Genomic DNA, 26974 nt, shown 5'->3' with positions numbered 1-26974 from the left:
AGATACAATGTTAATCACTTGTTACGACATGTACTGGAAAATACATATGAGTTTCAAGAATAACGAAATGAAGTTTAAATCCACGGCAATGTTTTCACCAGGACATCAGCGAGATAAGTTTGCTTTATATTGAATACAAATACAATCCATCAACATCACATAACAAATCACCAAATAAATTACCAATATACGTTATACTTTAAAGGGTCATCAAAATATATAACTCAATATCAGCTGTTATTATAACATGGAGAGCAGTTGTCGCCCCTGTCTGCACAAAGTTATACTGGTGTTTAATCTATCATGGGTAGAACATAAGTCCCTGTCTTGACTATGTTATATTGGCGTTTAATATATTATGGGGAGAACATATCGCCCCTGTCTGGACTATGTTATATCGGCGTTTAATCTATTATGGGGAGAACATATCGCCCCTGTCTGGACTAAGTTATATTGGTGTTTAATCTATAACGGGGTGAACATATTGCCCGTGTCCGGACTAAGTAATACTGGTGTTTAATCTATTATAGGGAGAACATACCGCCCCTGTCAGGACTATGTTATATTGGTGTTTAATCTATTACGGGGAGAACATACCGCCCCTGTCAGGACTATGTTATATTGGTGTTTAATCTATTATGGGGAGAACATACCGCCCCTGTCAGGACTATGTTATATTGGTGTTTAATCTATCATAGGGAGAACATACCGCCCCTGTCTGGACTATGTTATACTGGTGTTTATCTATTACGGGAAGAACATATCGCCCCTGTCAGGACTATGTTATACTGGTGTTTAATCTGACATGGATAGAACATACCGCCCCTGTCTGGACTATGTTATATTGGTGTTTATCTATTACGGGAAGAACATACCGCCCCTGTCAGGACTATGTTATATTGGTGTTTATCTATTATAGGGAGAACATACCGCCCCTGTCAGGACTATGTTATATTGGTGTTTATCTATTACGGGAAGAACATACCGCCCCTGTCAGGACTATGTTATATTGGTGTTTAATCTATTACGGGAAGAACATACCGCCCCTGTCAGGACTATGTTATACTGGTGTTTAAACTATTATAGAGAGAACATACCGCCCCTGTCCGGACTAAGTTACACTGGTGTTTAATCTATTACGGGGTGAACATATTGCCCCTGTCCGGACTAAGTAATACTGGTGTTTAATCTATTATAGGGAGAACATACCGCCCCTGTCAGGACTATGTTATATTGGTGTTTATCTATTACATACTGGTGCCCCTGTCAGGACTACATACCGACTATGTTATATTATATTGGTGTTTATCTATTATAGGGAGAACATACCGCCCCTGTCAGGACTATGTTATATTGGTGTTTATCTATTACGGGAAGAACATACCGCCCCTGTCAGGACTATGTTATATTGGTGTTTAATCTATTACGGGAAGAACATACCGCCCCTGTCAGGACTATGTTATACTGGTGTTTAAACTATTATAGAGAGAACATACCGCCCCTGTCCGGACTAAGTTACACTGGTGTTTAATCTATAACGGGGTGAACATATTGCCCCTGTCCGGACTACGTTATACTGGTGTTTAATCTATTATAGGGAGAACATACCGCCCCTGTCAGGACTATGTTATATTGGTGTTTAATCTATTATAGGGAGAACATACCGCCCCTGTCAGGACTATGTTATACTGGTGTTTAATCTATTACGGGAAGAACATACCGCCCCTGTCTTGACTATGTTATATTGGCGTTTAATCTATTATGGGGAGAACATATCGCCCCTGTCTTGACTATGTTATATTGGCGTTTAATCTATTATGGGGAGAACATATCGCCCCTGTCTTGACTATGTTATATTGGCGTTTAATCTATTATGGGGAGAACATACCGCCCCTGTCTGGACTAAGTTATATTGGTGTTTAATCTATTACGGGAAGAACATAAAGCCCCTGTCATGACTAGGTTATATTGGTGTTTAATCTATTATAGTGAGAACATACCGCCCCTGTCTGGACTATGTTATATAGGCGTTTAATCTATAATGGGGAGAACATAACGCCCCTGTCTGGACTAAGTTATATTGGTGTTTAATCTATAACGGGGTGAACATATTGCCCGTGTCCGGACTAAGTAATACTGGTGTTTAATCTATTATAGGGAGAACATACCGCCCCTGTCAGGACTACGTTATACTGGTGTTTAATCTATTATAGGGAGAACATACCGCCCCTGTCAGGACTATGTTATATTGGTGTTTATCTATTACGGGAAGAACATACCGCCCCTGTCAGGACTATGTTATATTGGTGTTTAATCTATTATAGGGAGAACATACCGCCCCTGTCAGGACTATGTTATACTGGTGTTTAATCTGACATGGATAGAACATACCGCCCCTGTCTGGACTATGTTATACTGGTGTTTAATCTATTACGGGAAGAACATACCGCCCCTGTCAGGACTATGTTATATTGGTGTTTAATCTATTATAGGGAGAACATACCGCCCCTGTCAGGACTATGTTATATTGGTGTTTATCTATTACGGGAAGAACATACCGCCCCTGTCATATGTTATACTGGTGTTTAATCTATTATAGAGAGAACATACCGCCCCTGTCCGGACTAAGTTACACTGGTGTTTAATCTATTACGGGGTGAACATATTGCCCCTGTCCGGACTAAGTAATACTGGTGTTTAATCTATTACGGGGAGAACATACCGCCCCTGTCAGGACTACGTTATACTGGTGTTTAATCTATTACGGGAAGAACATACCGCCCCTGTCAGGACTATGTTATATTGGTGTTTAATCTATTATAGGGAGAACATACCGCCCCTGTCAGGACTATGTTATACTGGTGTTTAATCTATTACGGGAAGAACATACCGCCCCTGTCTTGACTATGTTATACTGGTGTTTAATCTGACATGGGGAGAACATACCGCCCCTGTCAGGACTATGTTATACTGGTGTTTAATCTATTACGGGAAGAACATACCGCCCCTGTCATGACTACGTTATATTGGTGTTTAATCTATTATAGGGAGAACATACCGCCCCTGTCAGGACTATGTTATATTGGTGTTTAATCTATTATAGGGAGAACATACCGCCCCTGTCAGGACTATGTTATATTGGTGTTTAATCTATTACGGGAAGAACATAAAGCCCCTGTCATGACTACGTTATATTGGTGTTTAATCTATTATAGGGAGAACATACCGCCCCTGTCAGGACTATGTTATATTGGTGTTTAATCTATTACGGGAAGAACATACCGCCCCTGTCAGGACTATGTTATATTGGTGTTTATCTATTACGGGAAGAACATACCGCCCCTGTCAGGACTATGTTATACTGGTGTTTAATCTGACATGGGGAGAACATACCGCCCCTGTCAGGACTATGTTATATTGGTGTTTAATCTATTACGGGAAGAATATACCGCCCCTGTCATGACTACGTTATATTGGTGTTTAATCTATTAGGGGGAGAACATATCGTCCCTGTCTGGACTGTGTTATATTGGTGTTTAATCTTTTACGGGAAGAACATACCGCCCCTGTCATGACTACGTTATATTGGTGTTTAATCTATTAGGGGGAGAACATATCGCCCCTGTCTGGACTGTGTTATATTGGTGTTTAATCTATTACGGGGAGAACATACCCCCCCCCCCCCTGTCCGGACTAGATTAAACCGTTGTTTAGATATAACAAGGGTTGAACTTATCGCTCCTGTCGGCACTAGGTTATACAGGTGTTTAATGAAACATCATGAGAAGTGATCGCCCTTCTCGGCACTAGGTTATAGTGGTGTTTAGATGTAACATATCAGCGTGATATTGATAAAGTAACCTGATCTAAGCTGCTAGAGAATGAACATTGATTTTCAAACGGTATCCTTTTCCTTTTAGTTTTGGAAGAGAGAGTTTCTGACCTTTTCTCATTTGTACTACATCACATCGTTTAAGGTCGGGCGTGTTTCGCCGATATCGATGTTCCAAAGGTATTGTGATGAGACTCACCTGGGTCAAGGAGCTGTCCGAACTGGATACGTCGGAGCTTCCTCATTGTCATTGTTGCCATCTTGACCCTTAGAAATGCGCGAGATTATCAAGTAAGGAACGTTCGTTTTGGAATATCACATGTCTCCTAAAAAAACCTGCAAGAATAAAAACATCGGTTATTCACGTGTGTCATCCGTTCAGATGTTGAGTAAATCTCCTTTCACAATCAAACAAAACAAACACAACTTTTGGATTTCTGAAGTCAGCACTGAGAACTAACCGACGATGACCGACATCATTACACAAACACAAAGAAATGAACATACGTAGATAAACGACTTATATAGAAGGTTTAACTTTTAACGGAGAGGTGACAGTGCGAGATCTTGAACGTACCTTTAAGGTAATTGGACTACCACTGGCTGTACATGTATTAAATTGTTTCTCGGCGTTTGTGTCTCGCCTCTCCCACCAACATTTAAAGTACAAGTGCTGCACGCACCAAACCCTGACCATATAGTTTAAAATGAGCACAAAACCAAACTTCCGCTTATGTTTGCGGGGTGCCTGCTGTAGTGTCGTATTCTAGATAGGGATTCTAGATAGGGGTATTGCAATCGGATCGGATTTGTGTTTTTGGTTTGGCGTTATTTACGAAACAAACACCACCAAAATGAGAGTATTATGAGAGAATGGAATGTGAAAATTGAATTTTAAATTAATATAGATAGTAAAATAGTTTGGAAATCCTCATGAGGCCCCACTGACACCTTAGAGACAATACCAGTCTGTGGATATGATGACGATGTATGTTTGGTGAGGTCAAAGGTCAGACCGGCTGATTGAAGAACTGATGATGTGTGTGACAATGGTGGTATTGTCCGAATCTGACTAACCTGTCCACATACGTACGGCAATACAAAGTTAATCAAGCATATAGTTAGTGGTGCAGCATTGAGGCTAACGCGTTGTTGTACCTGTATTTGTCTACAACAGACAGTTTCTTGTCACAGGTATACAAAGAACACCGGTAAATAAATATATCAGATTATAAAGTTTACATGTGTACCTATGGGAGGGGCAGTATGTGTCAAGACATCGACAGGACGCAGATCTGTAGAAAGATTATAGGTGAAACGGACGCATGTGAGGAACGTGATTCTCTGGAAGAGAGTATTAAGTCCTGTTGTAGTTATGTCCCTTGGAACACAGCATACTCTGTTTTTTAATTCTAGTTCATATGTCAATTATGCTATTAACATATTAAACCTGGATTATGTGTCACGAGGTAAGTAATTCCGTATGTCTAGCTGTATGTCGATAAACCAAATCTAACTGTACATTCGGTTAAACTTTAACCAAGCCATTTATTATAATTGTAATGCATACAAGAAACAGAGTTGTTACTATCTAGGAATGGAACATACACCATATTTTGGTGAAAATCTAGCCCTGTGTGTTTAGCTGTGGTGTATTGAGGTAACACAGACAAAGTTGTTACTATCTAGAAAGGGAACATACACCATGTATTGGTGGAAATCTAGCCCTGTGTGTTTAGCTGTGGTGTATTGAGGTAACACGAACAAGGTTGTTACTATCTCGAAAGGGAACATACACCATGTTTTGGTGAAAATCTAGCCCTGTGTGTTTAGCTGTGTAGACATATCAAGTTGCCGACTGATGTCGTGTCATAATTTCCGTTACTTTTGGGTACAGGTGTTTGTACACTAGAAATCTCAATTAATTCCTTGATGTCTTAGCTAGGTCTTTGTCACGTATGAAAACAAGTTAGCAAAGATATGATCGCATTTGTTTATCTTCGGTATACCAATGGTGTATTCAAATCAGTAATGTCACGTTCTAAATTGGGTGCAAGGTTAACAACAACGATCTGCCAAGTATACTTCTGGTCATCGAACACAAATACCCTCATAACACACTAGGGAATAGAATGTTTTCTAATGATATTATGGCAACGAATATCCCGCTCGATTAATATTACAATTTTAACTTTTAAATAAAACACTATAAAACAGAACAAGTTTATAATAATCCCGGAATGTCCCCAGCTATCTTTAATGACTTTTAGGCTCCACTATGGGATAGTATTATGATGGTACGTACAAGTATACATATGTACTAATTAAATCATTGACGTATGGGCTTTATTGTTCTTGGTTAACAAAATAATGAAGAAATCAATCTGCTTCGTTCCAATATTAGAATATCCATAGTTAATAATATTACGACCAAATCAAATGCATACTGAAAAAACCGAAATCAGGACCGATGTTTGTATACAATAATAGATGGAAATTATATTTAAAATGTATAAACCTCGATAGCGGATCGTAAATACACACCATGCCTTGATGTATTTATATCCGTCTCAAATATCATTTCTTATACGTTAATATGTTTTTATTGTTGTTGCTGTCAACTACACGAGTAATATGTTCCACCGGTGATTAATATATTTATGAGTCGGACCGGGACAATCATTACTGACTTTATTACCTGGGAATTTAGTTTTATTTTATAGTAAATTTACACCCCAGTAAGGTCTTTTCATCAAAACCCATTACAAGATTTATAATACCGACATAAACAGATCTATAGAATCACCGATATTTAACTGGGACATGAAAAATATGACGTTCATTTTCCTAGTATTATCTAGTGAGCGTCAATATTTGTTTTTTCGTCTACACCTCTATATAAAAGCGTCTGAATCAAGCGATGTATGCGTACAATACAGTAAAACCTACATTCACGTATCAAACCTTTTGGGATTGCTTGTTGACTTTTCAACACAATTATCTGATGCTTAAAATCATGCTAACTTGAAGCTTGAAAATATAAAAGACTTTTGATCAATAAACTTGATGAACTGTTATGTACTGAGTATTGATACTCAGAAGACGATATCCAAAAGCATATGTATTATAACACAGCAAAATGATTTTAAAAAATCCCTGCCTGCAGTTCTTTCAACTGGACAAGTTTGTAATTACTAGACGGAGTATTTCTATATATATATATAGTTAAGCTGTATGATTAAGCTCACGAACTTCGTTACCTGTGTTTTTGATACTTAATACCTTGTTTTGATAATAAGACTGAGTAATTTTATATCCCTCCAGCGATAATGTTACTCAGAAAAATTGATCGAAGACACAAAACCTTCAATCGACTTTCAAAGTCTTAAGTGGATAAACACAACAGATACTACCTAGCTGGGTATTTAATAGAATAGATGTGTATTTACACTGTTGAATAACGCTACCATGAGAAAGTCTTTTGTGTAACGTGCCTGATACACACAATCACTGTATTACGATAAGCATCGATGTTTCAAAGTTCCGTGACGTTTCTAAATGAAACACACGAGATATAGGAATGGACTATATATCTTTAATGAGTCGTCAATGTAGAACCGTAGAATAAGAAACCTGACTCTACCACATATTAACCTATTTGTTATTCCATCACACAGAAAATATATCTACACAATATACCAAAGTGCCTTTCCTTTGGCATAAGTCAAATACATCCCTGTATAACGTATATGCAGATGACAATTATTGCATCTTCACATACCACGCATCGGTATTAGTAAACTGTGACAGAAATAAAATTAGCGAGCAAAATTTAACGTGTCAATTCATATTCAAATCAGTACCGAAGTCCCTTATTTGCTTTCACAGAAAATGTAAATAAAATTTTAAAAATGACAGATAAGAATTTGAAAGAAAAACGAATGTTTAAAAAGGACATGTTTGGGCTGACTTTTCGATCACTGTGAATAATATTGTAAAAATGCATAATGGAAGAAATGTAAATGTATATATACGATGTGACGTGAATAGACTGTGTTAAAAAAGCTTTAGCAAATATTTTGCAGATAAAATGGTCATGCATACGAAAAATATCGTATGTGTAGGCAAATATATCAACATAAAATAAGAAAAGATATTTGTGATCAAGTATGAGTACAAAACACTCTTAAGAGAATAGCACCTTTCAATATGAACTTAAAAAATGAATAATCAAACTGTATTGCATAGTTGTTTCATCTTTTTTGATACCCACCAGTTATGCTAAGGTGTTAAAAACAAATATGTTTAACAAAAAGAATGGAGAAAATAAATATTGGTAAAAAAAATGTCCAAAAATCTATACGTGAGCTTAATTAGCCCCATTGATTTGAAAAGAGTATGGTGAATAAAGGAGAAATTCATGTTGTTTAAATATACAACCATTTCTTTGATCCTTGAAGCAGTAAGGAAGCTAGTGTTAAAACGATTGCACAAAAGACACACGAGTGAATTGCACTTTTAAATACAAATTTAGACTAATAATACTAGAACTGAATACGTATCGATTAGGACATATAAAAATTACATATGTACATGACTATTTAGGACGATTATTCTCCTGGAAAATTTGTCCTAACTTTTCTTACTGTCCTTACTATAGGTGTCTCTTATTGAATTTGTATATCCAGACACACTGTCAAGTATTTCTACTTATTTTTATTTTTTTCTCGTAATTAGTCGGTGTTTTACACACAAGAAACGCCCAGGATACAACATTACCTAACATGTATACCACTTTAACATTAGCTACCATGTCTCAGTAAATGACAAAAACTCATTACATCAGGGATATTAAGAGAATAATACACAACCCTATGGTGCCCTGTACAAAAGAGTTCTCAATCCGGTGAAATCAACTTAAGTGTATATTAAGATTGCATGTCGAATGTAATAAAATATTGTGACACTTATTTACAAGCATTATAAAACAGTTTTGTTCTTGTTAATGACTCTTTACCGACTTAAATATCACCAAACGGTTCTAAATATTCTCAAAGTTGTCAACCCGTGGTCAAAACGTGTAACGTGTAACATACTCTAATGTTTCCGGGTGATATGGAGGGGTAACACGACATTAAGTGGTTAATCCAGATTAGAAATGTTGTCGATCTGATGGATTTAACTCTTGTGACTTGTGAACACTTTATGAGATATGAGATAAAATATTAACCTCAAAGCTGTTTATTTTAACAAAATAACCAAGAAATCATGAGTATTTATAAGAAATAGAAGAAATATAATTACATTCTATGCAAACATTGCCATGTACGTAATCACTAGTATCTATTGGAAAATCTTCTCATTCTATGTGTTTAAGTACATACATGTACCTAACATACATTGAGTAACTTAATTACCAAGGATTACTGTAGCAGGTGAATACCAAGTCAAATCTATATCAAATTTAAATAAAAGCAAAGGACGCGATGAAGCAATTTAAGGAAGTGGACCGAATATCGGAGGCAAACTCATCATCCCTGTTATGATAATTTCCCTCCATTAATATTTCTAACTTTGATGTGATATGAATATGAAACTTTATTCTAATTCTGAAACCTCATTAACGTCTCATTAGGTGTCTGTTTCCTTGTGCATTCGGAAGATAGACGAGTTCGATATTTATTACTATGCATTGCTATTCCGTTATTGTTAAAAAGTAACAAGGATATACCAACAGGTAACTTGGGCAAAATAAAACGAAAGATTTACACGGAGACTATACTGAAAAATACCTCGATAATAACACAAGATGTTCCGGAAGAGTAAGCGTTTTCTGCTTCATCGACGACACCCGCCACGTAAACCTTGATAAATCCAAGTCATGTTCTCAAATGAGAACAATGTATACAACGACAGAACCAACAGGCAAACTAACCAACATCTAATACGTCCAGCTTTACATCGCAAAAAGAAACAGAACATTTTTCAACGAAATTACCATAAAACCTCCCCATAACTTTCATCAACCTGCACCTTTTGAAACCCTGTGGTACGAGTTTGTTTGCCAGATGAATAATTCTTGCACGAAAATAGTGATAACTGGAACAGGCCATTTAATATCGAATCAGCTGTGGCATATAAACACTATAGAATAAGGATGCAGGAATGTTGCTATATAAAAATGGAAAATCCTCACTCTTATCAGTTTGGCGGAAAGCTTTCCGTGTTGGTTTCGTTATTAATGAAAAGATCGAGATAAGCGGGGATGTAGTAGAGTCTGTCGTGTCTTTGATTTCTAATTTTGGTGGGTATATAGGATTGACATGGTCTATGAATTTCTTGTTATTCAAAAAGAAGAAGTCATCAAATAATCTAAAAACTAAGTGAAATTAAATGACTTTGCAAGGTCTTTATGACTTGCTTTGATTAACCCTTCAATAAATTCAGCCAGTTAGCAACCAGACGGGCACGTTTAGTTTCCATAGATACGCCAAGATATTATCAACAATGTCGACAAAAATGTTGTCAATCAGACACTCAATCATTTTTATTATCCGGCCTCCGTATGTTAATTTTGTTCTCGTTTGTCATTACTTTCTTGGTTTGGTTATACATGGCGGTTATCGTCGAGGAAGCCGAAGACGTGTACCCTCCTGGATCACCTGGTCTAATTTTCCTGATACTTTTTCAAGAATCTCGGTGCAAATCTTTCTTTTGTTCATATGTTACCATTGTTTCATCATTTTGAGTTTGAATTAAGATTTTGTCGACCTGTTTATATTGTTGTTTCCGAGGGTTGGATTTATTTATCGAAACCCAAACTTCCGGAGTAAACAAAAATGGCGATTGACTCCGTTTACTAAAGACAAATCTGCGCTGGTAATGGTACAAAAAAAACTTCAATACAGATTTTTGAAAATATTTTGTTTCATGTTACTCTGCTCAAATGCTATTAATACTTTTAAAATGACACCCGAATTCAAGTAAAAGTCTCCGTAAGTATGTTGTACAAGATATATCACTGCATTCAATACGCTGAAAGAGACATCATATCGATAGTATTACTTACGTTATGTCAATGACGAGGCCCTGGTCAAGTAATGATTAGGGCAATAAGCAGTTCTTAATATGTATATATTACACGATGTTTGTGTTAGTGTTGCCATAATACGATTAGCATTCCCATCAGAGTCAATGTTGGTATTTGTAGGTTTTAGCTTGGCCCAGTTTGTTGAGGATTACGAGTAAAGAGCTCTTCAAAACCGACCAACAAAATAGTGAAGGCTATAATAGTGTACTGGGTATATGTTCGACAAATATTTGATCTATCTACTGGTCAAGTTTGTTTGTAACAAATATTGTCCGTCCGAGTAATTATGAAGGACATTCGATGCCATGTACGTTTAATATATATGTTTCATTTCCTCTATATTAATATAGTTCATAAAAGTAAAATGCCCATCAGAAACCATGATGATATTAAAACATTCCAGTGTTCATTTTAAGGTTATGTTCATCGTCCACGGTTCTGTTAATTATACGTTAATGTAATTTGTTCAGGTAAAATTAATGGAGGGTCTCACTTCAATATTAATGCTAAGATTTGAGAAATACTTTGTTTTTGTCCAGAATGAAAACCGGATAATTAATTACACATATACAAAACAACTATGGATAATTCTCTAGTGTAGATACGTTAACACTGAATAGATTATTTAACACGGAAAAACATCTTGAGAAGTAAATGACGTAGGAGAATATTTCATTTTAGAAATGTTACACGAGTATTTAAATTGGAATTTCTTAATAAGTTGCCTATAAAGGATAACTGCATGAATGCTCAAAATACACAGAAATATAAATTGGTCATCGTTCGCTCTTAATTGCATAAAAAAACAATTCTGAAACATTAGTTGATTTTGTATCTAATGCAGTAAGAATAATTAAGATCGATATTCAGTCCTCTGAACTAGATACGATAGTGGAAACGGTAATCTTGAAAATGTCTCCTAAAAACACTGACTAAACGTCATTTGATAAGACCTGTATTACATTTGATTAACTGAATATCTTAAATCCATTTAACATGAAGAGCCTCTTAAAATCCGAACACATTTGGTAAAAAAATTATAGCTTTACATTGTGTAATGCAGAGATATAAATTTACGTACCAGATCCAGCACCCTCCTGAGAAAAGCCGTCAGGAATTGATTTAGATTCCACAGAAAGCCACAGAAATCCTCCTGTCCGATCAATCACTGTATCCGGTTATTTCCAGAACAGATTAATGTCTTCCATTTGCTCATATACGGTCTGTGTTCCGTGTGCTTCAACTACTTGTTAATGTCGCTATGTACACTGCACACTTTATAGGTAAGAGTCACTATACTAGTATCAGTGTTACTACCTATAGAGTAGTGTCGTCCTTCCGCGACAAATCTAAACAAAATACAAATGAAGTGTGTCACTATTACACCTGAAAGTGACCCGATACGGTCAAGCTATAAACAAGCTCAAGTAGATCTTAATATGTATTAATTTCTAAACGAGTTCCAGTAATGCTAGGCTTAAATTTATAATACACTGGCATTTAGGTAAATCTTGTGGCATCAAGTTGCACTTACTACAATGAAAAGCATTCTATGTGCGGTGTAAGATTTCATTTGACACTAGACTAACGGTTCTCGGTCAAAGATGAATACAATCCGATATTGCGACGCTGGTATGTCGACAACGAGATTCCAATAAAATTTATAATGACACGTGGGGTTTAGGAGTTAGAAAAGACAACCGATATGATAAAATTTTAGAGTCTACAACGGTGACATTTTTATTTATAACTTTATTTTAATCGATCTTTATTGAACCATTTATAAATACACCGAATGCGACCTATTACCTGACAAGTTTTCTAGCACACGACGAAAGAATTTAGATCGAATAATGACATATAAAGCTATCCTTAAATCTTATTTCCTTGTATGGTAAGCTTATTGTCGTTTTCTTAAACTGAATACAAATGTGTGACGGTATCCTAAAATCAAACCAAGTAAGTATATAGCTTCATCAATTCTCTAGGAACAAATGTTAAATTGGTATTGGTATTATGGAGTACCTGATGGGACAACCTGCACACCAATGTAAACTGTTATATTTACATGCAAGATAAACACAAAATTATGTTTTTTATTTTTCTTTGTGGTGGGTTGGACGTGGGTTAACCTTGTTTTCTCCCACACAGGCTTGTCACCCGTTTTACTTGTTCAAAATTTCTCTGTCAACCCCTAGGGTATGATTTCTCTGTCAACCCCTAGGGTATGACAGATAGCGCGTGCACCGGAAGTGAACCGGAGCTACTTCTACAAACGTCGTCTGCTACATATGAACAGTATTTTTACCTGTTTGTTTACAATCTGATTATCATCAAAGCTAAGGCTCTCTGAGAAAAAGGATAACGGGAGAAAAATAATCATCCCCTACCCTGAGGGTGTGACAGAGAAATCTCCAACCCTCGGGATGATATTCTGGGTTGCCTAACCCTCGGCGTAACCTCGGATTAGACGACCAAGAGTATGAATCCTCGGATTGGAGATTTCTCCGTCACACCCTCAAGGTAGGGGAATATTCTATTAGCCATTTGGAAACGTGACTTACCTGCATAAACCAAGATTTACATTGAGAGTGACGTCGATGAAGCAGAAAACGCTAACCCTTCAGGAACAATAGGTCTTATTCTATTTGCACATTATAGGAGTATTCATGAAAAGTTTTTGTTAATATTTTGCCTCATTTTCATCGGATTAAGTTCGAATCAATATTATGTTGACATGTCGGTATATTTGTAGACGAGAAAATCACATATTTGTGACATAAAATGCCAAACATGTTTCGTCTTTGTTTACATGGATGTACTTCTGGCGCTATGAATGTCGCACCACCTACAATATAAATTACTTTGCTACTGATATTCTCGTCTTGAAAGTAATGGTTAACAGAACTGATGGCTGATGGAGCATTGTTTACTCTGTTACCCTTGTGGATATAGTAAACGTACAGGCGTATTATCAAACGATCACGTGATTCAAATCAACCAGTAACTCCATTAGTGTAATAAAGATTACTTTTCTGAGTATTCCCATCGCGAGTACATGCGAAATACGAGCTACACTGACCACCAATTAGTTTAAAACCAATAAATTACGGATACCTGATTGAAGGACTATCATGTAGGTATACTATGTAGGATTAAGGTAAAAATATGATGTTTATATGAATATATTGAATAATGTGTATATAGGTCAAACATCCGAATAATTGAGTTAATTAAAAAAAACTATTTTGTTACTTAAATGATAAAAGTAGAATCAATCTCAATAATTCGAACGTTTGAGTTTGACAAACATTCCTAAAAAGGCTTTTAACTGGTAAATAGTCTGACCTATTAAAGGATTTGTGAAAAACATACAAAACAGACACATATTTTCCTGTCGTAATATAAACTTACCGATACTAATTCTCTGCTATGTTACAATATATAAGCACCGTCAGCTATCCTTTCTGATGGCAATTGCTGTAGTGGTGATGAGTAGTAAGGAACATCAAGGCATGTGGGTAGGTAAGTACAACGTGAGGTGTTGTAGACTATCAAACATGTGGTTACAAATAACTCATTATTATTGCAACTTGATTCTTTAATGTAGACTGTACCTTAAATTTCGTTGTCCGCTTTCATGTGAAAATGGCTGTCTTTAAAGCGAATGTTAAAAAACCTTGGATGTGTCCTGATAACAGGCTATACAATCCTTTAATTTTATACAGGAATAATTACATGATATTCAATTGGGAGTAATGGGCATACTTGAGACATGTATACATACATTTTAAACGTATCAATCATACCATTTATGCTCTCAGTAGTTTGGTTACTATCATGGTCAATTACACTCTCTGCATATTACAAGGTCTGTGGTAGCAGAACACAGTTTCTCGGTGTGGCCATGGGTGATTTTTTTTGTTCATTAGATTACCCCATTATAAAGGTTTTAATTAAAATTGAAAAAAATAAATCCTTGCTAAAATTGGTCCTGTCATGTTAAAGTGGACAATGTGGGGTTTCATGTTTTTCAGAATAATATTTTAGCATTGTGTTGGAGATTACTATTTGGGCAGTCTCGAATCTGTGTCTACGCACCAAAAGCTAGCTTTACAGGAAGTGAAATTTTCATAGTGTTTACATGTGGTCATGTTATGAAGGATTTCCGAGTTGGATTTTGCTGAAATGAAAGTACTTTGTTACCACGACAGTGTTTTTGATTTTAAGATAGGTGTTTAGAATTAAATTTCTTCTAGAAAGTTGTAGTGTTAGGTTGGAATTAGCAGTGTTTTTGCATTTTTAGCATTTTTTCAGTAGGTAACCATGACAATCAAATGTCAGAAATCAGAGGAAATTTTTTATTTACACAAATTTCATCTCTCTACTATTAATGTAATTGTTATGCAGTTTATAAATATATATACATGCAATTATGTATTTTTCATAACCAATCTGCTATACCTGTATATCACAAACATGACCATTAATTTCAGGAAAAATGCAAATTAACTGTTTCCTGCTACCTGTAAAATTCGTCATTTGTATAAGTTTAAACGACACCTATTGCTATGATGCTATTGATCTCAACTAGACATTATGCTTATGCTGGAAGTGTTGTAGACATAGAGAGACGTATTTGAATAAATTTACAAAACCCATTAGTGAAACGAATATGCCATGTTGTGTGTAATAGCTATAAGGGAGTCTGAAGTTGGTTCCCAGTTCCTAGTACTTAGTGCCGTTTAAGGTTAAGAGGAACTAGGAACTAGGAATTGGAAACGAACTTTAGGCTCCTTAACTACAGACAGTGCCATCGACTATAAATATAAGGTGAGTTACGCAGGAAGATTTCATATTCATTCATAACCTATACTCAGGTTTATTATATATTTAAACATGGAACTATTACCAAATGGTACTAAACATCCGACATAAATACGAATGACTGGGCTGAAATAATGAGGTCGTCCGTTAAATGCTCATACTTTCCACTTTAAATAATTTTCGTAATCTAAAAGAGATATAACGTTTCAATTTCTCATTTTACCAAATTATGTCGATGATAAGTTGAATCCGATAAGAGCCAAAACAATATAGTCGCATTTTCTTCGTATTTTTCGTTTGAATAAAAGCTTTCAATGCGCATTTATATCTGATTGATCAGAGCGACGCCTGGCGTCTCTTCGGGAATATCGTAGATTTATATTTAGAACAGAGTTGCCATAGAGATTCTAAATGAAGACGCTCTTGTTTATATAAGTGACGACAACCACAAGGATATTATATATGGAATGGATTGTGCGTATGGGATATCATTACTTGCAGACGACGTTGACATGCTCGTATGTAATAGGACCAATAAGGTTTCTTTTTGACAAATTACGTGTTTGACAATATTTGTTATGTTATAATTTATAGGTTTATAAAGTTACTGTAATTTTCTTCAATGCCTTTCACTAGAATATTTAAAAAAAAATCATGACATGTCAGTATATTGATATCGAAAGATTACCTGCGGTTATTTTTGTTAACTGTGGAGACGTCTAGCTGTATTTCTAGTATGACCAAAACATTGTTAATTGTAGTACACAGTCTCATCTACTACAGTTTTGTATCCTAAAGACATATAGACAAATGCAACAAAAATGTAAATATTGATGAATATATAAATTTACATTATATGTAAACACATATTGAATTCTTTGAAATACAGCATGAGTTAAGAGCAAACAGGAAAATCAAACATTTAAACAAACGCACGAACACCCCCGCCCCCAAACACACACACCACACATACATATATATATATCGTGTCTTTAAAGCTTTAAATATATATATCCTTAACATATCAGTTTATGCGATGAAAACATTTGTTTATATCCGTTAATCTAGTTCCGGAATATTTATTCATTTATTCATTTTGTCAAAAACGGGGTTTATCTTAAAGTGACAAATATTGTAATGAAGTAGGGATTGGCAAACGAAAAAAGTAGTTTTTTCATACCCGGAGTTATGAATAAGAAAGATATCTGTAAACGTATGACTGTACGTCTAAGTTTATTAACAAAGTCAATCGCCGTACTAGCCAAGAACGTTTAGGTTATGTCTAGCCTTAACCTTGGTGACAAGCTATAATTCTATAGAATCCAAACTAATCGGGAAGATGATGTATGTCGGCACAGTCGACGTCATCTAAAATAAGGGACACAATAAAGACCCATTTCACATGTATAACATATTCATATATACTTACGGATCTATCTTAGTGTTGTTATAATACAATGTAAGTTTTTATGGGGATATTTTACACTGTAATATACATCTCGTATTTTATATTTTATGATCTGGCGTTTCATCTATGGTAACTTATGTCGTAAAGCGTTTGTTTTATAATAAGCAATAATGACAAAGATATCAAAATCAAATAACAATATTTATTACAAAAACACAATACTTACATTGTAAAACTTTAGATTTAGAGCTAGCGAACACGTCAAGGAAGTATTGTCTCCCCTTGGTTGTATTGAGTTTATATTAACGATCTGCTAAATAATCTAAGCAATTCTTCATACTCGCTATTTCTCTCTTATATTGATGCCAAGTGTCCTTCGCATGCAGATGATATATCTTATTGTCCTTATTGATAACATGCAGATATATCTTCTACAGCTTTCCAGATACAATTCATACATGCTAATTAACCTATGATGCAAATAGAACTGTAGATGGAGGTTTTCATACAGTGCCTCTAAATCAGATTTTTTTTTTAGGAAGTAATGATATCCTGTCACAGTCTCATCGATTACATTTGGGAGACAATATAGTTACGTATGGTGCAAATGTTATATACGCAACATTCACTTGAATAAGTTAAAGCCAGGTTGACCTGACATCGATGAAGTTATCCTGAAGTCGTGGAGTCGATGTTTTGTCTTGTTCAATTGTAATCCATTTGGTCCAAGCATTAATCCTTTGACTTGAGTTAATCGATATTTTTCTAGTGTACTCCTTAAACATTTATGTTTAGTTGTGAGTTATGGTACTCACTTTCTTATTTTGACTGGAGTCGCTAGGAGCTGGTTCATCACTTGGGTGATAAAACTTTATTTCCGTAGGAAAACAAAATATCTTATTTCCCCGGTGTACGCAATTACACCAGAGTTGTCGCCCTTGAATTTGTTACTTGGAATGTGAATGTTAGACCGGCGAACAAGAAAACGGCGGTACTATATACTGTTAAGGCCACCAGAATTGGTTCAGTTTAGAAAACAATGTTGAGCAAGATACCAAGAGAACTACAAATGTTTAGTGACTGTGAACTGTCTTAAGGAATTCCCGAAGGAAACTGGAAAGAATCCTAACTTTAAATCATACCAAAACGAACATTGTCTTTGTAATGAATACAAAATGTTAATTTATAGCCCTAGCTTAAGGGAAATATGAAGGATTATTTACCATTAAATGTAATTTTTATAGAGAGCGTATTTATTAAGATATAAAAACTTTCCACATCCTAATTCAAATTCTACTGGTGTTATCAGTATGACCTTGATGAGAGATATACTTTTAAGTACTCAAGTTCATTATGAGTTTGATTCCTACAGAGTGTCTAATCCATCATGTGGTGAAATCATTGTAAAATCCAGCTTGTAATATATTGCTATATTGTTAAAAAAACGAAACATGCTGCTTATGTTTGTATTGTTGCATAAAAAACTCACTTAGCAAGCTAAGTAAAACGTTTTGCATGGACAAATGGGCACAAGGTTAAGACATTTATTTTTGTTCCTTTTTTTAGAGGTGACACAAGAGTTCAGAGTATCTAATAATGCATCAATAAACAGTATATTAAACGCCAAATATAAGGGATTTTAACTAAACATAATAATATGCTGATTAGCTCAAATAAAATTTTCTGTACTCCGATTACCGTTCTGTCCATTGGTAAATACGGTGTTTATAAACGGACTATTCACTCCAGTCGTCTCCTGAGTACATGTACTATAATTGTAGAAGGTAAGCTTGATATTTAAAAGGCGACAGTCATCACAATGTGTGATGCGTTCTCGGACGTCACAAAGCGAGGGAAATATTTCAATACGTTGTTCGTTCAGTGTGTTTTGCAGAATGAAGCAGTTCGGATTTTGGCCTCACAATAGGGGCACGACTGCATCCCTTATACCATGTTAGATGTTAATTTTCCCTTTACTATAGCACTTCCGGTCCCCTATGCCTGATTGACCCTTGTTTCACTTACTGCTGAATTTCCGACAGAGTAAGGAAGGCTATATATGTTTATCTGGTAATGCTAAGCTATACAAATTAGTAATTAAATATTAAAATTAGGCCGTATGTTATTGACAGTTTACTCTTATAATTAAGGTTTTATACTAATTGTATTGCCTGCAATTAACTCTAGGTAATTAATATGTCGTTGTCCTTATTGATAACATGAAATGACTATTTGCGAAAAAATGAAAATAAGAAACAATCTTATAATTCCAGGGGTTGGTGAAACCCTACCGATATATGGAGAACCAAGACCTTTCTTTCCCTATTTTATAGAATATAATCTGTATTTTGGCGAGGCTGAAGAAAGAACAAAAGTGGCAAGTCTCTGGCGAGGTTCTATTATATATTAACCTATTTTCTGAGATTGCCATTTGTACTTTGAACCTTAAATAGTGGATGGCCAATATGATGTTATGATCACTTAATTCTCCTTCTTCAAAATTTGATTTTTATAGAAATAGTTACAATGAGCTACGAAATGTTTGAAATTATCATTTTTTAACAATGTTCCCTGTCACGAAAATTCCAATTGTGAAGGGAAACTATCAGAAAGAAAAATCAGTATCTATGCACATACGAGTTATTTCCCCTGTCCCAATATATATTCTTTCCCTGTTGCCGTCTTGTTAACAAACTTGTTTCAATGAAATAATTTGAAGTTTAAATTTTGCTTCTTGTCGTGTTTCATAAAAGAAGACCTTCGAATTTTACTTGCTGCTTAATTCATGATTTAGAGACAGGTTTTCATGAAATAAATAATTATGATTATATAATTTATCATATTCTTTATATATTGATGGTTTACTTTAAAGATTTTTCTTTCCCTTTTCGATAAAAGATTCAGTGGCCATTTCAAACTGTAAGCGAGGAATAAAAAATCTACACTTGATTTTCATTTATATTAGTACACTCTTGACTTAAAGGTATTTGTATAACCTTTATGACAAAAATGTATTTCGACCAATTTTATTAGTTTAGACATATAACACAAAGATAGACAAAAGATTAGGCACAATATACATTTTAAATGACATTACAATCATGACAATACAAATATACAATTATTGTTACACATTGGCATCAAAATCTCTTGCTGGATTTAATATAGTTTTGCACAGATCTAAAAATGATTGCATTAAGGTCCACAGAAAATTGAGAATTGCCAGACAAATGAATTTCTATATCTATCGCAACGTTCCATTTATTTGAATTTTGAACTAAATTACGTCTTTCGTTCGACAAACGTTGACATAAACAGAAAATAGTGATAACATTCTCACAAGGATGACCACATTCACAAGATGCATTCTCAATGAGGATAACTTTAAAAAGATCATAATAAAGGGAATTGCAATGGTGTCGGAGCTAAGTAAGCAAAATATTAAGTTTGCGATTTCCAGTTTTATAGTAAATTATTTAATACATAATATATATATGTTTGATTTAAAAAGACACAATATTGAACAAAAATAAACTTTAACATGACATTTTAGAGAAATTTGTTATAAGATTTATATTTCCAACAAGGACGTCATTTTGAAATTTTTATTTTGATAAACTTTAAAATGTTAAAGATCAATTAATGATGATACAATACGAGAAAAAAAACAGAAGTATTAGTCTTGAATTTTGTATTGCAGTCAAGGGTGAAGTTTCTGAAAATAATCTGTAGATTTCCTATACAGATTTCACTCAACAATTGAAATAACTGTAAAGATGAAACAGCTGTATGATGCACTTAACTTCATTGTTTAGCTCTACTTTTTCTGTTTCTAATTCAATTTTTGTATTGTTATGTGCTATGCAACTGTATCTTCATCCGCGATGCTCTATTGCATGGCAAAAATGAAGACACAAGCTAAGTTATTTGACTGGCCGAGATAAGGTTTTCAAAAGAAAAAGAACTAACAAATCACAAACTGGTATGTTCCTTTGAAGATTCAAAACACAAAAGTACACCTAACTTCAAAGCCAGCATAACATATCATATTATATTCTAACTATGCCAGCAAGTAATTAGACGCAACCCCACACATCATCGAAGTCTCATTAATAATTTAGTGCTTCAGTGGTAATTTTTATACAGATGAGGGTGTTTATAGGCGTATACCCATGAAATTGATTTTTGTGTCATGAAAAATTCAGCAAGCTGAGTTAGTTAGTAATAATACTGCAGCGTGTATCAGTGATGGCATGTTGTCACCTGTTATTTTCAGATGGTTGACGGTGACAAAGACACAAGTGCATACAGGTATGAAAAATTTGTTCTTTTCCAAATGATTTCATAAAGATTCATATTCATTTGCACTCATTGTAAGAAACAAGATCACTTTCAGTGACATATTTCATACTGATCCCTCACGTTTTTTGAAAACGACGTGCTTAGATATCAGATATCAACTGAACGCTTCTCATTTATTGTTACTGTACATTAAATTAACATTATGTATTATGAGTTGTGTATGCTTAGTGGCATTATGTTGATATTAAACACATAATTATGCTTGCATATAAATTAAGATAAACTTGTTTTGATTACGAAATTTCCTAAAGGAGAAAATGAAGAATATTTGTCTGTCTGCCTGTCTGTCTGTCTGTCTGTCTGTGTGTCTGTCCTTGTACATTGAAGTTCCAGTTACCTATTACCTTAAGTCAATTAACTCAACGGATACAGGAAAGTAACAACTTAAAACATTTATAACAATATACAAATACATGATTACAGACATAATTCAGACCCGGAGAGAACAAACCATTGGCTCAATTGATCTCTTAAAACGTAAGCATTTATAATCTTTAACAAAACATCAGGTGAATTTTTTCAACCTCAGGTGCTTTATGAAAGCCCCATATTTCGGACCCATAACTATAAAAGTATGTATCAAAGACTGTTAACTGCAAATAAAGCTTTTCGTCCTTTCTCTGCGATGTTTTGTTGAATGTACAATAACATTCTTTTCTGTATATTGTAAAGCACTGTATGGTTCGTTTTAACGTCGTTGTCAGGTTGAATGCTACTCAAATATTTCATGTTTAATATTCAGAGAGTTTAAAGGTGTAGGTACCACGTTCATTTGACTTTAAGTAGTATTGATAACACCCGGTGTGAGTGTTTACCAACTATATATGTAGATTTGGTATTCACTCATGTGTGGTGACCTGGAAAGCTCGATAATGTGTTCACCCATTCTGTTAAGCACTATACGAACTACACAACTGAACAACAACGTTGTGCCTTTCATTTTGGATTACTGTATTTCACAATACTTAAACTCTAAGGTAAATATGTCACTTACATTTCATTGTATTTGTATAATCATTTCCTTCAAAATAATCGTTGTGTTGGAAATCATTTTAAATTCCACAGGTCTTGTTGGAGACAAAAATGTTAACCATTCGTAATGTAAAAAGCGAAGTGAGTTTAAGTTATTAGCCAAGAGTAAATTAATATTTTGCTTTCTGGATATTTTACCATGTTTAAACTCGAATGATGTCTTCTATATCGGATGGCATAATGTTTTCTGATCAATGTTAATAAATGACACCCTGTTCTCATATCCTATGGGCATTTCCTACTTAATCAACACTTAGTGTATGGTCTAGTTTTATATGATTTTAAATCTAAGTAAAGTCTAGAAATCTCTTTGCTACTGCCTTCTGGTGAAAAGTACTCTTGGGTGAGCGCTATGCAAAAATAATGAAAACTGTAACGTAGACCGTTGCAAGATCTCTTACTATTGTTCTGAATATGTTTATTCATGTGTATTCGATATCGGTTATTACCTGGTCAATTGTTAAGATGATTATGAAATATTTTTCCGAAGGTCCTTAAATTCAGATCTTAAGGTCAGTTATTTATATGGTTTGAGACAAGCTACGTTAATAATATTAAAACGATAACAATGATATTTAAAAATGTATAAACCGTCATTTATAAAACAAAAAAGTGAATTCTTACCGAGTTGTTCTTAGACGAAACGTAGTCCTTGTGCTAAAGATCGGAATAATTGTGTGTTTAATAGTCTTGAACCACTGATTCCTGTTTCCTATTAACCCCCTTTTTTGGAACTTTTCACTCACCTATTTCTTAGTAAGATGCAACGTGCATCATTATATTAAGCAGACAATGTTAAACAATTAATTTTTGTCTGTTGTTGAATTGTAGAAAAACGCATATTTTTCTTTCCTATATTTTACAACTGTTAGTTTAATTCAATTTAAACATATTTTATTTTCAAAATAAGCAAAAGGGTTGAGGACAAATGACATGAACACTATTAACTCAATTTTCTATTAATACTTTACACACCAACGCTCATGATGTTAATAATGTGTATATACAATTTTTAATACTGTTTAATATTGGTCACGCAAATGGCACCATCAAGCACGGCCAGTACAGTTATATCTACTTGTTAATCATTATATTAAAACTAGTTTAGTTTTCAAGCGTGTTTACTAATTTTAAATCGAATAAAACAACAGCTTGTATCTCATTGTTATTTAGTAATATCAAATGGGTGTCTCATTTCATCAATGTACAAGCATATCACCAGTGTACTTGTTTAGAATATTGACTACACGAATCTTAATGACAATACAACACCTGTCGCTAAATTCAAGATATTTATCAGAGGTATATGGAGTATTTGATAAATTTGTGAAATAAAGTGAAGTAAAATATAATATAAGTAATATAAAATAATATCTAAGTAATTAATACGGTGATGAGATATACATGTACGTATGATTTACACGAGTCGGAATCTGGATGGTATAAACAGTTAAGTAAAATTTGCCACTGGCGTGTTGCTTAATCAAATTCGAAGACAAGCAGATATTAGAAATAAATTAATAGCTGTAGAAACACTTCAACTGTGACACAAGATCATGGCTTATGTAAATAAATATGATTAAGCTAGCATGAGGTATAGATAACTCAAACAATACCAAAACCAAAAGTCTGTTAACATCCTTCAAGGCTTTGATTTCCCTCATTTTTTACAGGTTTTTTTTTAAAAAATATTTTTGTGTTTATTCCAAATCGCTTTCAGCCTTAGGAATATATTTTTGTGACTTTTGAAGTGTGTATTTGTTTTTCTATTTGAATTTTTTTTTAATGAAGTCAGGAAAGTATCAGTGATGCTACTCTAATGTTCTTTTTCGAGATATACCAAATCCTAAAACATTAACAACGAATCCTTAGCAGCATTACGTTTTCAACTAAACGGTTAAAATATCATATATGTAAAACTATTATAATGATAATTTTATTATGCAAGATAGAAATAAATAATTTTTTAAAAAGTTTAAAAAAATCGCTTTACATAATTTCAAAAGGGATTTCTTGCAAATGCAGATTTCGTTAATCTCGACCATAAACATTTTGTATACAAAACATATCTAAAAATTGATTTATATTCACATCAAGATTCGTAGACCTACAAACGAAGATAAGAATGAATATATTAATAACATTTTCAATAAGATTTAACACTTTTTTCATTGTAGAATGAAGCAGACGTTTCAAAGGCTCGTATTGTTTAGTGTCACTCTCTCGGTTGTCGTTATCATCGTATTGTGGTCTGAGAATAAAGCTTCAAGTACAGTTGTATATAAATTAAAACCAGGTTTCATTCTGCAAACAACAAACAATACAACTGTTGTACATCGGAAGAAACCAGCAATGAAAACAACAAAAAACATCTATTTCTACAATCCACAGTTTTTTCATGTTTTCAATGACTGGATATTGGATACTTGGGGCACATCAAAGAAATTTGAAGCGTGTAAGGTACCCAATTGTATTGTTTCAAAAGGAAATGTTCCAATGGAGGAAATTGACGCAATAATTTTTAAACCAAGAGATATGGGTTACTGTCCACCAATCAAACCTCCAAGTCAGGTGTGGATATTTGCTGAATTTGAGACACCAAACTATTATTTTCAAACTAAGTGTTTTCATGTTCTTAAAAATAAAGTGAATTGGACAATGACATATCGGCGAGATGCAGATTTTCCTATTGCACATGGTTATTTCAGGAAAAACCGCCGTCCGAAACATACTCAGAAGGATTTAAACGATATTTTTGCAAAGAAAAGTAAAACAGCGGTAGTTTTTATAAGTCATTGTCCAACTGTTAGCAAACGATTACAGTTTATAAAAATATTACAATCACACGGTATACAAGTAGATGTTTTCGGTTCCTGTGGAACTAAGCTTATAAAGTGTGACAATGAAGGGAGGTATCAAGCTAGTTTTAACGTATCTGGTAAACTGAAGCCTGATTGCTTCGGTACCTTTCTTTTACAATATAAGTTTTTTCTTTCGTTAGAAAATTCCCTTTGTAAAGATTACACGACAGAAAAATCTCTCCACCGTGTGATGCAACATCCAATTATACCAGTGATTCGGGACGGAGGAAACGCCTCTATGTTCCATCCTCCTCATTCCTATCTAAACACGAACGACTATGAATCAGTAAAGGAGCTAGCCGAGCACATGAAGATGTTGGCTGGTAATAGGGAAGCGTATTTACAATATTTTAGATGGAAACAACACTATCATACAGAGGACATGTACCAAGATTGGAATTCGGCATTCTGTAGCATATGTGAAAGACTCCACAATCCTGAAAGCTACAAGAGAGTTTATCGTGATATCGCAGCTTGGCACATATCACCAGCTGGAAAACATGTGTGTCATGCCCCTACTGATCTCAACTCATTTAAAGGTGTCTGACAGTTTTCTGGTGGTATGGTCAACAGGAAAGGATGTTGGAGATTACAATGCACGATGTGAACATTCTGAGACAATACAAATCGCTGTTTCATGGTTAGTAAAGTTCAGCAATACTTTCTTTCTTGTGATTTATTTCTAAATATTTAATATTTAATTGTTTTGTTTGATGGCAGACGTGTTGCTCTTCGAGTCTTAAACCAGTTAAATAAAGAATACATAGTCAGTGTCTTAAAATATCAGCTGTATCTTGGCGAGCAAAAACAAAAGTGGCAAGTGTTAGGCGAGCCACTTTTGTCTTTTGTGTCCCGAGCCAAAATACAGCTTATATTTTAAGAAACTGACCGTGTCTTCTATTAATCCTACAACATTAATTAAAATTTGACTATTGAAACTTAAACAGTGTTGTTGTGTCTTGTGTATTTACGTTACGCTGAATTTTGCCTGATGACGGGACACACATTACCAGCTCCAGGGTCCATATATATGCATACTTATTACAACCTATAGTAAATAGGAATATTTTCATCATCATTTTACACTCATGCAGTGTGATACAAGCATAATCAGCATATTGTATATATTATTAAGACCACTTCCGTTTAAATTGGCTCTTATATATCTTATTATCATCAAAAGTACTGTTGTAGAGTTAAGCGAAGATGAATTTGTTATTCGACTGTATTTACCATGTGGGTACATATTACAGGAGTGAAACAGAGAGGCTTCAATCGTGGACATCCATATGATACATACATGTACCACAAAAACGCCATAATAATGCCCCAGTAAGACACTCACGTGCACAAGGTGTATATTTCATATCACTGCAAACGCTATTTCAATGTTATAGTACTCTATAGTTCTGGTAACGCACAACTCACTTAAACTTTCGTGCACACATAGTGCATACATTGCACATCATGTACACACACGCACGATAAGTATCGTACTAACAACCTTGCGATAGGATTGCATATTTTGTGTGGTTTGGTAAATGGCTGGCTAATACTGCAGA

At 34.5% G+C, this 26974-nt stretch overlaps 1 protein-coding gene across 1 annotated transcript; it reads left to right on the top strand.

Annotated features, from left to right (window-relative positions):
* Positions 1–24903: 24903 nt before the first annotated feature.
* Positions 24904–25959, top strand: LOC132545479 (alpha-(1,3)-fucosyltransferase C-like). Its single transcript, XM_060209162.1, has one exon. It carries the CDS (start codon positions 24904–24906, stop codon positions 25957–25959), a length of 1056 nt encoding a protein of 351 aa, XP_060065145.1.
* The last annotated feature ends 1015 nt before the right edge of the window (positions 25960–26974 follow it).

The sequence above is a fragment of the Ylistrum balloti genome, unplaced genomic scaffold (assembly GCF_031769215.1).
Source record: "Ylistrum balloti isolate Yb309-2 unplaced genomic scaffold, AGI_CSIRO_Ybal_v1 Utg369850, whole genome shotgun sequence".
Lineage (NCBI taxonomy): Eukaryota > Metazoa > Mollusca > Bivalvia > Pectinida > Pectinidae > Ylistrum > Ylistrum balloti.
The sequence above is the reverse complement of the archived record's forward strand: the minus strand, read 5'-3'. Positions and strand labels throughout refer to the sequence as shown.

Excerpts from the sequence above, each read along its gene's own strand:
- LOC132545479 (XM_060209162.1), top strand. The coding sequence starts at position 24,904 with ATGAAAACAACAAAAAACATCTATTTCTACAATCCACAGTTTTTTCAT.